The sequence below is a fragment of the Pan paniscus genome, chromosome 5 (assembly GCF_029289425.2).
Source record: "Pan paniscus chromosome 5, NHGRI_mPanPan1-v2.0_pri, whole genome shotgun sequence".
NCBI lineage: Eukaryota > Metazoa > Chordata > Mammalia > Primates > Hominidae > Pan > Pan paniscus.
In genome coordinates, this window is record NC_073254.2 from 145,031,691 (window position 1) to 145,045,666 (window position 13,976).

General features: G+C 36.3%; 1 protein-coding gene across 2 annotated transcripts in view; it reads left to right on the top strand.

The window, feature by feature from the left end:
- Positions 1-13,976, top strand: part of RNF217 (ring finger protein 217) — a 129,233-nt gene that overhangs the window by 79,096 nt on the left and 36,161 nt on the right. The window contains exon 2 of one of the 2 annotated variants that reach the window (XM_034962792.3): positions 9,604-9,837. The exons of the other annotated variant lie outside the window; for it this stretch is intronic. Within the exon in view, the coding sequence (XP_034818683.3) occupies positions 9,604-9,837 (234 nt within the window). The remainder of the gene's footprint in view (positions 1-9,603; positions 9,838-13,976) is intronic. 2 annotated transcript variants of the gene reach the window in all.

The window sequence follows — 13,976 nt, forward strand, 5'->3', positions numbered from 1 at the left end:
TTGTTTGCATTTCTTCTCTCTTAACAATATTAATTGGTAAACAAAGATTTAAATTATAATCAATCCAGTTTATCAAAATGTTATGGTTTTTTAATGTCATGTGTAAGAAATCTTACTCTTTCCCAAGGTCATGAAGATGTTCTTTTTGATTATCTTTAGAAGCTTTTTCATTCGCCTTTTATATTTACAGTTACAGTCTACCTGGTTTGAGTTAAAAGTCAAGACTGATTTGTGGGTTTTTTTGTTTTTGTTTGTTTGTTTGCAGCTCCTCATCTGTTGAAGTTTTTTTTTTCAATTTTACTTTTATTTATTTATTTTATTATATTTTAAGTTCTGGGATACATGTGCAGAATGTGCAGGATTGTTACATAGGTATACATGTGCCATGGTGGTTTGCTGCACCCATCAACCCGTCATCTAGGCTTTAAGCCCCGCATGCGATAGTTATTTCTCCTAATGCTATCCCTCCCCTTGCCCCCTACCCCCTGACAGGCCTCGGTGTGTGATGTTCCCCTCCCTGTGTCCGTGTGTTCTAATCGTTCGACTCCCACTTATGAGTGAGAACATGCAGTGTTTGGTTTACTGTTCCTGTGTTAGTTTGCTGAGAATGATGGTTTCCAGCTTCATCCATGTCCCTGCAAAGGACGTGAACTCATTCTTTTTTATGGCTGCATAGTATTCTATGCTGTATATGTGCCACATTTTCTTTATCCAGTCTATCATTGATGGGCATTTGGGTTGGTTCCAAGTCTTTGCTATTGTGAATAGTGCTGCAATAAACATACGTGTGCATGTGTCTTTATAGTAGAATGATTTATAATCCTTTGGGTATATACCCAGTAATGGGATTTCTGGGTCAAATGGTATTCCTGGTTCCAGATCCAAAAGGAATCACAACAAAAGCCAAAGTTGACAAATGGGATCTAATTAAACTAAAGAGCTTCTGCACAGCAAAAGAAACTATCATCACAGTGAACAGGCAGCCTACAGAGTGGGAGAAAATTTTTGCAATCTATCCATCTGACAAAGGGCTAATATCCAGAATCTACAAGTAATGTAAACATATTTACAAGAAAAAAAAACATCAAAAAGTGGATGAAGGATATGAACAGACACTTCTCAAAAGAAAACATTTATGCAGCTAACAAACATGAAAAAATGCTCATCATCACTGGTCATTAGAGAAATGCAAATCAAAACCACAATGAGATACCATCTCATGCCACTTAGAATGGCGATTAAAAAGCCAGGAAATAACAGATGCTTTTATTATTTATTATTTATTATATTTATTATATATTATTTATTATTTATTATAAAGCAGGAAATAACAGATGGAGAGGAAGTGGAGAAATAGGAATGCTTTTACACTGTTGGTGGGAGTGTAAATTAGTTCAACCATTGTGAAAGACAGGGTGGCGATTCTTCAAGACTGATTTTTTTAATGGATATTAAACCAACAGCACAATTTATTGAAAAAAAAAAAAGTCCTGCCCACTGCCCTGTAGTGTTCATATGGAAGTGGTTTTGTTCTATTCTCTTTTCTGTTCCATTGTTCTATTATCTATCCTTGTGCCACTGTCACACTAATGTAATTCCTATAGCTCTATGATCAGTCTTATTTCTGGCAGAAAAAGTTTTACAACTTTATTTTTCTAGATCAAGAGTATTAGTCTATTCAGGCTGTTGTATCAAAATACCAGAAACTGAGTAGCTTTTAAACAACAAACTACCAGCAAGGCACTTGAGGCTGAAGTTTTCTACTTGGGAATATGCCTTTTTCTCTGGTTGCTTCTTGTTACTGTGTGTTTGGTATTGATCACTTTTACTTGATGTACTTAAATGTTTTCTTTGTACTGTATTTATCTTGCTTAGAGTCAAGAGATTTCTGGAATTTTTGGCTTGATTTTTTAAATCATTTTTAGAAAAATTCAAAGGCATCTAGCACTAAGCCCTGTAGTTGCTGCTGAGTAAACAAAAAACCGTATGTGTCAGTAGAGCAGGCACCTTCCCATAATCACTGATGAGTAAAGTGAGGTGGACATCAGTGAGTCTGAAATCAATCTGCCCTGATGGTGCACCTCAAAGTAATTAATCCACACAAACTACCTGGAGCTGTGCTTTGCTTGTAGTAGATCTATGTATATTTTGTGATTATTGTTACTGCTTTCGTTGCAATATTCTCTTCTCTCTGACATATTAACATATTTCCATTTTTCAAAACAGAGGAAATATGAAATTCCCTAGTATCAAGTGAGCAAAATCCAAAGCACCTTGTAAACTATCATGACCAACACTTACAACTATGATCAGAGTCATAAACTACACATTTGATAAATTGAGCAATGAGGCCCGAGATTTGTACTTTTTCCCGTCCTTTTCTTTGGAGAGTTTAATTAATTAGTCTGCCACTTTTCCAGAGGTCTTCATCACCTGAGTCATTAAATTACTTTTGAGTTCTCCCAGGTGGCAAATTAGCCATGTAGCTTGAACGTTAAGTGGATAATAGTGTCTCTTAATGATGCCTTGTAGATTCCTTTAGAGTTAAGCAATTTTTTCCTTTCAAGCATGGAAATGTTTTTGTTCAGAAAAACTGAACAGCATCTTTTTCAGTGATATAAATAGTTGTATTAGCATTGAACACACGGAGCAGCAAAATATCTTTAAGTACATTAAGTAGATAAAATCCAGTAAACAGAAGTTAGATGACATGTTATTTAGAATGTTAACTTGATACTAAAAAATTGACATTTTTGTAGATATATGATATCATGGTTATGGTTTTAAAAAGACTTCTTAATTTTTTAGCCCCATACTGAAATATTTATGAATGAAATGACATGATATCTGGTATTTTCTTCAAAATAACATGGGAGGGCCATATTATTCAGGGTATAGAAGAAATAAGATTGGCTCTAAGTTGACAATGTAAGCTAGAGGATGGCTATTTAAGGATTCATAATACCCATCTGCCAACCTTCACATATACTTTAATTATCCCTAATAAAAAGTTTTTTAAACTATTGGGTAAATATTAAATGAATTAATACCAACAAATCCCAATTTGCTAGAAGACTATCAATGCCAATTTAATTGCTACATTCTCAAGGTCTATGAAGGCAGGATTCACGGCTTAATTCACTTTATACTATGGACTTTTTCTATCACCTATCCTATTGTTAGGAGCTTGGTATGAGTTTTTTTGGGGGGTGTATTAATGATCTTTTTTTCTAATTTAATTTTTAAGTTCTGTGATACATATGCAGGATGTGTAGGTTTGTTGCATAGGTAAACGTGTGCCATGGTGGTTTGCTGCAACTGTCAACCCATCACCTGGGTACTAAGCCCCACATGCATTAGCTGTTTTTCCTAATGCTCTCCCTCCTTCCACCCCATCCCCTGACAAGCCACAGTGTGTGTTGTTCCCGCCTGCCCCCATCCCTGCTGTGTCCATGTGTTCTTGTTGTTCAACTCCCACTTGTAAGTGAGAACATGTGATGTTTGGTTTTCTGTTCCTGCTTTAGTTTGCTGAGGATAATAGCTTCCAGCTCCATCCATGTCCCTGTAAAGGACATGGCCTCATTCCTTTTTATGGCTGCATAGTATTCCATGGTTCATATGTACCACATTTTTTTTCTTTTTTAAAAAAATTTTACTTTAAGTTCCAGGATACATGTACTGAAGCAAGGGGTGCAATCCTAGTCTCTGATTAAACAGACCTTAAACCAACAAAGATCAAAAAAGACAAAGAAGGGCATTACATAGTGGTAAAGGGATCAACACAACAAGAAGAGCTAACTGTCCTAAATATATATGCACCCAATACAGGAGCACCCAGATTCATAAAACGAGTTCTTAGAGACCTACAAAGAGACTTAGACTCTCACACAATAATAATGGGAGACTTTAACACCCCATTTTCAATATTAGACAGATCAACAAGACAAAATTAACAAGGACATTGAGGACTTGAACTCAGCTCTGGATCAAGTAGACCTAATAGACATCTACAGAACTCTCCACCCTAAATTAACAGAATATACGTTTGTCTCAGTGCCACATGGCACTTATTCTAAAATCAACCACATAAATGGAAGTAAAACACTCCTCAGCAAATGCAAAAGAACTGAAATCATAACAGACAGTCTCTCAGACTACAGTGCAATCAAATTAAAATTTAGGATTAAGAAACTCACTCAAAACCACACAACCACATAGAAATTGAACAACCTGCTCCTGAATGACTCCTGGGTAAATAACGAAATTAAGGCAGAAATGAAGAAGTTCTTTGAAACCAATAAGGACAAAGAGACAACATACCAGAATCTCTGGGACACAGCTAAAGCAATGTTAAGAGGGAAATTCAGAGCACTAAATGCCCACATCAGAAAGCTGGAAAGATCTGAAATCAACACCCTAACATCACAACTGTAGAGAAGCAAGAGCAAACAAATTCAAAAGCTAACAGAAGACAAGAAATAACTAAGATCAGAGCAGAATTGAAGGAGATAGAGACATGAAAAAACCTTCAAAAAAATCAGTGAATCCAGGAGCTGTGTTTTTGAAAAAATTAACAAAATAGATAGACCACTAGCTAGACTAATAAAGAAGAAAATAGAGGAGAATCAAATAGACACAATAAAAATGATAATGGGGATATCACCACCGATCCCACAGCAATAGAAACTACCATCAGAGAATACTATAACACCTCTACACAAATAAACCAGAAAATCTAGAAGAAATGGATAAATCCCTGGACACATACACCCTCCCAAGACTAAACCAGGAAGAAGTTGAATCCCTGAATAGACCAATAACAAGTTCTGAAATTGAGGCAATAATTAATAGCCTACCACCCAAAAAATGCCCAGGACCAGACGGATTCACTGCTGAATTCTACCAGAGGTACAGAGGAGCCAATATCATTCCTTCTGAAACTATTCCAAACAATTGAAAAGGAGGTTCTCCTCCGTAACTCATTTTATGATGCCAGCATCATCCTGATTCCAAAACCTGGCAGAGACACAACAAAAAAAGAAAACTTCAGGCCAAAATCCCTCATGAACATTGAAGCGAAAATCATCAATAAAATACTGGCAAACCAAATCCAGCAGCACATGAAAAAGCTTATCCACCACGATCAAGTCGGCTTCATCCCTGGGATGCAAGACTGATTCAACATATGCAAATCAATAAACATTATGTAATCAATCACATAAACAGAATCAGTGACAAAAACTACATGATTATCTCAATAGATGCAGAAAAGGCCTTCGATAAAATTCAACATTCCTTCATGTTAACTCTCAATAAATTAGGTATTGATGGAATATATCTCAAAATAATAAGAGCTGTTTATGACAAACCCATAGCCAATATCATACTTAATGGACAAAAGCTGGAAACATTCCCTTTGAAAACTGGCACAAGACAAGGATGCTCTCTCTCACCACTCCTATTAATGATCTTTGTTCTGACTTCTGTTGAAAATGAGCAGTGAAGCAATGCATTTATTAATTAGCTTGATTAATATATATTGATCTGTACATATATATTAAAACATCATGTTGTATACCATAAATACATAAAATTTATGTCAATTTAAAAAAATCTCATTGATTCCACTTCCAAAATACACCCTGTATCTTGTTACCTCCCAGTCATCTATCATCTACTGCCTGTAACAGCTAGACATCACTTGTGGGAAGAGCCATTGAATCCAGACTTCCAGAATTCTCCCAACCTTCACTTTTATTCCTCTGCAGTCTGTTCTCCAAGAAGAGCATGTCAGTCCTCCTCATAAAACCAGTGATTTGTATTGTCTTTATATAATACAGACTTTTTACCATGGCCAACAAGGCCCATGTGATCTGTCTTCTGCCTAACTCTCCAACTTCATCTCATACTGTTCTCTCCCTCCTTTAGTATATATTTTTGTCACTGAGTTGTGTGCTCTGAGCAGAGGCACATCAGACACCTGACTGGAGCCAATGTTCTTGTTTCCTTTGTTTGCTGTCTCTTCCCCATGTTCTCTGCATAACAGGCCTTTCAGTTCTCAACTCAGGTTGTCATTTCCTTAGAGATTGCTTCCATGATGTGTAGTTCATTCATAACACAGGTTACAATCTGCCTTGTTTATTTGCTTGTTTATTATTCATTTCCTCCAGTAGAAACCCCGTGTTTCCCTCTCCTCTTATCTTTCCAGAAGTCCATCACACTACCTAGCCCATAAAAACCACATTTCACTGAAATCTAAGATGTGATCAATTGTAGGATGCAGTATTCGGTTATGCACCACCAAGAAAGTAAAAACACTGCAAATTAAACTATCGTGCAATACTAATTTCTTTTGATTATAAAAAACTTGGCTTTCGAGAAAATAAAATGTGCTTTTAAAATGCATTCTTGAATTGATGAAATACATATCTTGTTGAACACATGAAAAACTGTACTTCACTTAATCATAATTAGTTGTTTGCTAGTGATCTTTTGAGGAAAATTTTCTGAAAAAGATATGCATGTAGAGGCCAAGAGATTGCATAGGTGATGAGTAACACTATATTATGAAAAAGAGGATATTGTTAGTATGAAGAAGTATGAGTAATCGAAGGATTGTATGAGTAGCTGTTCCAAACTGCCAATTACTGGCTTGTCAACAATGATTCCAGTTCTGTAGGTCTTGAGTGGGCCAGGAAACTGGAATGCTCAACAGACACTTTAAGAGACTCATATCCATTGTTCCGGAAATAGATTCAGCCCTCTACAGGGGGAAGACAGAAAACAGAGATGTAAATTGCTAGAGCTGGTAGTGGGTAGGTATGGGAATATGCATCTGATTGCCTCTATGTGTTCAATAAAATATGAGGTCTTTGGTTCAGTGTAGTAGGATAGGGATTTTGGAGCCTTGAGAAAGAAGGGAAGGTAAAAAATAGTCAATGCAGAGAGTATGAAAGCAAGAGGAAGTAATATATTCTTCGGAAATTGAATAGATTTGCAGATTTGAGAAATACTGCAGTAGAAAAGAAGGTATTTGATTGGATGTTGGATGGTATCCCGATGTGGTTGATTAACAAATACCCACTGCTGAAGGAGTATCAAGACAACCTGCCCTCTTTAGCTGCCTTGGATTGCTCTAGTCCCTAAACTGCATTCAGTTTCCATAACACCTGGCCTTTCCTGAGTGACTGTGAAATTGCTGCTTCCATTGTTATCATTTACATAGTTAAAATAAAATAAACTCATACGTGAAGAAGGCTGGATTCAAACACTGACCTCAGAGTAAAAAATTCAGGCTCTTAATCACAGAAATGTACTGCTTCCCAATAACAAGTGCCTCTCGAGGTGGCCCAAGTAAGCCCCTTTTCTGTGGACTTGAAAGAAACTATCTCTCACATTCTGAAAACTGCAGTTTTCTATTTAAATAGAAAAACATCCAGACTCCTAAGATGGCTTCATGCTCTGCCCTTGTGCTCTGGTCCTAGCTGGTTCATCTTTGCTTACAGCCTCATCTTTCCTTACTCACACTTTGTGGTCCAGTCTGCTGTTCATCTTTAAGAGCCGTCCCAAGGCTGTGATCTTTAAGTTCAGATGCATGTGCATTTGGGTGCTATACAAGTTGATCCAATTGGGGTATGCTAGTGCTGTGTTCTCTTTCCTCCAGGCCTTTGCCCAAGTTGTCTCTTTCATCTGCTTGAAACCCCTTCTCACTTTTGTTTGGCTAAATCCTGCTAGTCTTAAGCTCTCACTTGAATCCTCACTTCTTCCAAGAAACCTCTTCTGATCCCCCCAGGTCTGAGATTACTATACTTCTCCTGAAACCCTGTACTCACCATTTTGCATCCTGATTGCCTCTTTACTGACATGTACCTGCAAAGCTTCAGTACCTAGCCCGTACCTGCCTCAGAATCGTGCTCCATAAATGCCTACAGAATATTAAAAGAGGAAACATTTAATCATTTTTTAATGTTTAAGTTATAAACTTCATTAAGCCAGGTTCTTAGTTGGTTACACAGGGGTTTTTATCTACACAAAAATCTCCTGAGAAGTTTTGTCTTGAGGCAGAACAAAATAATTGATTCTAAAACGTAATTTGAATTATAATAGCATCGTAACACTGTAACATGAATAATAAAATCTGATTGGGACTGTGAGCAGACTCATCCAAAAAACTAGAAAAAAGTGTTTGGGCACATATTTTTAAATCCTCTCTGGGCCATGTTTTGTACAGTAGTAGCATAAAATTATGCAACAATTTATACTTTTAACAGGTCAATACTAATAATGAGAATTATCCAAAGCCACCCTCTTTCATTTTGCTTTCAGCTTAGCTCATGTCCTTTTCTGGTATTCAATATGTCACCCCATGCATCCTTCAGCCTGCAACTTCTTAACTACCTTACCTCAAGTTTGTGCCAGATAAATAGCAATGTTAAAAGTTACTATGAATTTAGTTTTTTTTTTAAATTGCTTTTTGTAGTGATGTTTTTCTTTCCCCAAACTGCGTGGCTTTCTCCCATTCCTACCTGAGTCTTCATAGCATGCTTTTCTACTCCAAGTGGGTATGTTTTGCTTTCTGAGAATGTGAGATTCACCCAAATAAAAAAGAAAGGGTTTGGTGTTGTTTGTCATTTGGAGTTTTTAGTGCCTCCCTGTACTACATTAGGATGGACAAAAGAGATTGTAATGCCATGAATATAAAGAGTTATTGTTCACTACTTACGAAAAATACTCTAGCTACTCATTATTTCAAAGTAGTTTATTTTAATCATTTAAAAATTAGTTGTGTCCACACTTTGTGCTTTAATCTTTTATTGTAATTTTTAATGCTAAACATATCTAGTACTCCATAACACATGCTAAATGTTGCGTTTTGATGTATCCTCCCTTCTCTCCTAATCTAGCTTCATAGTCCTTTGAATACATTAATTTTGTAAATTACCACAGTAGTAGCCAGATTTCATAAGGATGTTTTACATCGTTGTAACTGGTTTCATTTTCTTACTTGTTCCTATGATTCTCATTATATAGGAACTACTTACTTTATGTTCTTAACACAGAAGGGTCAGAGGAAACAGTTATTTTTTGTAACAATTTTTAAACTATTAGGCATTATACATTACAAAATCTTTTGTCCTTTTAAAATAGTAAAATGTGCCCAGAGTTTAGTGCTGAAGTATTCTGCAGTGATGTTGAAAAATGTGAAACACCTTTTATTTGGCATGTTGTCTAAATGCTGCCTGACCCCGCAGTTCTTGCAGTTGGTGCATCATCTGAATGCTGTCTAACCCTGCAGTTTCCAGAAACATGAGATGATAATTTGCTTCTTTGGTGAGCCTGTGGCTTAGGTCCATTTCTTTTCACAAAAAAGAATGATCAGAGAAGACTTAAATGCCCTATAAGTCATTTCAGAAACATTACGTAGTGATTATTTTGGTATTGCCTAAAGCAGGTATCAAGGTGATTAACATTCATTATGTTATCTTAAAAATTACACACAATCCTTTATTGCAGTCATGAAATAAGTAATACTGTATACAAAAAAAAATGAAAGAAAATAACCAGTGACGTTTTTTTCCTTCCATCTGCTCTTCCATCATGCAGGTACAACTTGGCCAAGTAGAAATCAAATGCCCCATCACAGAGTGTTTTGAATTCTTGGAAGAAACAACTGTTGTCTATAACTTAACGCATGAAGACTCCATCAAGTATAAGTACTTCTTGGAACTTGGCCGTATTGATTCCAGCACCAAGCCATGTCCTCAGTGCAAGCACTTTACAACCTTCAAGAAAAAAGGACATATTCCCACCCCTTCCAGATCAGAAAGCAAATACAAAGTAAGCATTTTCACCAGAGCTGTGGGTTAGATGTCACATGGCAGAAGCAGCCAGATTAGATCCACTTGTCGTGGGCATTAAGGGGGCATCTTTCCTTTATGGAGCTGAAGGTGAGCATATATTGGCCATCATTCTGAAAGCATATGGTTTGGGGAGGCTGATGATAAGAGAGCGCTCTTAAGGAATTAATTACAGTTTTGTCTTTGACTTTAACCATGTTGAAAATTAATCTAGTAACCTTATAGGAAGGCTGATCTTTAGAGTAATAATAGTTACTACTACCAAATACTAAATAAACACTAAGGCTTTTTCTTTATTATTATGGACTTGATTTTTTTTTCAGTGGTCCCAATGTAAGTCTCCTCTTGTTCTGTCTATAATAGGTAAAAATAGTATAAATGGTATTCATTCATTTATTTAGCAAATACAGAATGCTGTATATGCTAGGCAGTGTGCTAAGTTTGGGGGCTATAGAGCAAATGTGATACAGTCCCTGCTTCAAAAAAAGTCGAAGATGGGAGAGACATGTGTTCTAAAAATGACAGTCCAATATGATTAGAAAAAAACACAAAACTGTGTACATATAGGGTGCTTTGAGGACACTTGAAAGAGGGTTAGGCTCTAGGATGTCAGGAATGGCTTCACAGAGGAGGTGCAGTTCTCCAGACAGATAAACATGGTGAGCATTTCAGAGCAAGGGATGAGTAAGTGCACGGCCCCTGAGGCTAAGGCCAGGCTTGTTGTAATCAAGTGCCTCTAGAGCTGGTGGAGAGTCGGGAGAGGCAGCTGATCGGGCAGATAAGAGCAGATCATGTTGAGTCTTGTGCAGTTTGCGCAGAAGTTTGGATTTAACTCTGTAAGCATTAGAGAAATGTCATCTGGCAGCATTCATAGAAGCTATCACAAGAGGACCAGACAGAAGCCTGGTTTGAAACCAAGGCAACAACTGTGACAGCAGAGCATTGATTCACAGCCCTGATTGTATGTTAGAATCACCCGAGAACTTTCATGACACACCAGTGCCCCAGGCCCACCCCAGAACAATTGTCTTCCAAATTTTTGAGCCTCACCGGGTGACTAATCCACAGTAGAGAATCTTTGCAGTAAATGAAGCAGAAAACCAGTGAGGCTGTGGCAGTAGTTTTCATCCTTGTCATTACAGCAAAATGGCAGGATGAAGTGGTTTCAAAGGCTGTTTGAAGTCATCTCCATTTAAGGTAAGTTTCTGGTCATGTTCCCTTTCTTGAGAGCAGCAGTTACATTATTCATTTTGTAGCTTTGAGGGGACCATGGTTTAGCAGGTAGTTTCCTCTGCTGTTGCAGTTATAAGCTACAGTATTTGTAGGTTAGTCAAAGCTTCTTCGTGAGTCGTTGTTCTTTGAAACTGCTTGGCTCTCATAGTTAATTTATTTACTGTTTTTATGCAGGCCATTCTCTATCAGGCATAACTGTTAGAAAAAAATCCTATTTTTCTCTTCTATAAAAAGCATTATTTTTGAGGTTACAAAATTGTATAACTAAAGTACTGCCCTACAGTGGTGTTGAAGGCTAACTGAACATTAATAGGATACTTTTACTTCATGCTATATATCCTTAGATTATTTTTAAGTTATTTTCATTGCAATTGTATGTTATTGTATAAGATCAGGAAATTACTAGTTTTAGAAGGACTCGTAATTCCATAAATTAGGATATTCAATTTTTTTCTAATATATGTTTGGACTTAGATATATAGAAACTGAGACTATACTAATTTTTAAAATTGCAGTAATTAAAACATGTACAAAATTGAATTAGAGTGGGACTAACTGAGTAACTTTTAAAGGTGTTGTTTTTATGAAATGGGTAAAGGAGTTATAATTTAAGTCACAATTATGGCAATAGTGAAATGTTTTACGTCTCATTTCATCTGAAATCACCAAAATCATGTTGTGATGAGCATAATGTATCACAATACACATGTATTGAGAGTGAAATATGTAAAAATTGACAAATAGAAGATTCTATATTTGTATAATTTTGAGCGAGCCCATGGTATTCTGATAACATTTCCCAGACGTCAGGCTTCTCCAATGTCTATTGATTTGTTGTAGGTAAGAAGAGAAGCAGGGGCAAATGGATCACCATCTTAAATTTATTAAACTCAATTGATTCCTTTTGATTAGTAGAGGAAAAGAAAATTTTCTTTGGTGTGAGGAGGAATTCAACAACACAATACATGTTGATTATGAAGCAGTTAAGATCCTCAGCGGTGGGTGTGGGCTGGAAATTTCATTACAGTATAAAATGAAACTTAAGCAAATTTCAAAAGAGTAAAACTACCACAGAATTTGAGGATGATTATTTTTGTTACTCTTCTTTACTAGTGTAGAAGAGAAGATCGATAACAGAAGAAGTTAATAATCTTCTTGATCTATGCTGTACAAAGTTCTAGCAATGATTCAAATAATTCCTGAAGCAATAATTTTTACTTACTTTAGTGTAAAGTTTATATAACATTTTTCATCATTAAACTCTGCGGTTTATGTTAACATTAACTACCTGGTTTACATGCCCATACCTGTCTGGGTATTATAGGTAAGGAGAGCACTGACATGGATACCCCAGCCAACCAATCGTGAGATTCATGGCCACAGTATGGCACCCTGTACTGAGACTAAGATCTTTGTTCTTTGTGATGAACAGGTGAACATTTTTTATTTTGCAGTATTTTTAAAAATTCAGTTTCTCTAATAAAATAAGGTAGTTCCAAATTGGTGTCATTTATTGTAACTTTAAGAGGAGTGAATTCAAGTAGTCACACACAATACATTGCATCATGAGGCAATAGAAATAGAAAAAAAATGGTTGCTTCTAATGTCTGACGTTTCTGTGCAATTTAACGTCTCTTTATAATAATGTTTACAGGCTTAAGTAGGTTTGTATCTGTTGATAAAACCCTTGTAATGTTTATTTTAATGTTATTCTGAGTCATTGATTCACAGTATCTTTATCCAAGATGTCATTCTTTGAACATTTATTATGGCTTTTGCTGCCAATTCAACTGTTGGAAAATATTATAGCTATTTTATAGCTGAGTAAGTGCTTCTCACATGAAGTTTGAGACCTAAAATATCATATATGGGGGTTTTAATTTTTGTGAAGACCACTTGTTAAATTGTTTGTACTCAGCAGGTGGATAAAGGGTAAAAAGAATATAACAATAAGCAGTAACTAGAACTCTTACCTGTCCATTTATCCTTCCAGGCCCAACACCCAACAATTCCCTTCTGGCAAAAATCTGAGTAAATAGAGCTTTATATTATGTTCTGAACATTGTCAAACTCATACTATATCAAATAGAACAAGTGCATTCGTGAATTGAGAGATTACATTCAGACAACCTTGCCTTTTGTCAAATCCAGTCTCACTTTTTCATCCATAGTATTTCTGTCTTCTTCTCCCTAAAACTCTTGTCATGATGCCAGGAAGGCTTACCGTTCCATTTCTACAAGGTTGACTTCAATTTCCAACTAGAAATCTAATTTCTAACCTGAATAGTTCCTGTAATTTATCAGTGCAACAGCAACCGCATATCAATATAGAGAACAAGTTAATGATGGAGAAATAAAAAAATGTTGAAGTTTTGACTAATGTCCTCATGTTATGCCTGGAGATAGACACATCACCCACACCCAAAGCTTTTCACCATAGCAATTATCACCTGGGATTCTGTGATATATATGTGTGGTTATTTGCTTTAAGTTTCTCTTTCTAACTGGTCTCTGGGAGTCCAGGTCCAAGTTTACTTCATTCACTGCTGATAACCTGTGTCAAGCCTATGTCTGATAGAGGGTGCACTCAAAATATATTTGTTGAAGGATTCATTTAAGAGTAAACACATTAAGCCTTGAGGTGTTGGATTTACCAAGGTTGAAAAGGCAGGTCAGAGCACTGCTTTCACACTGGAATTAAACTCTCAGCCTGTCACACACTAGCTCTGTCACCTTGAGTATCGTTTCCACATCTTTAACTGGGGATAGTAATAGTACCTATGTCATAAGAATGTAGTAAGAATTAAATGAAATCACACATATAAATTACTTAGCACCACATATGACACATACTGGAAAGTATTATGATTGTTATTATTATTAGGC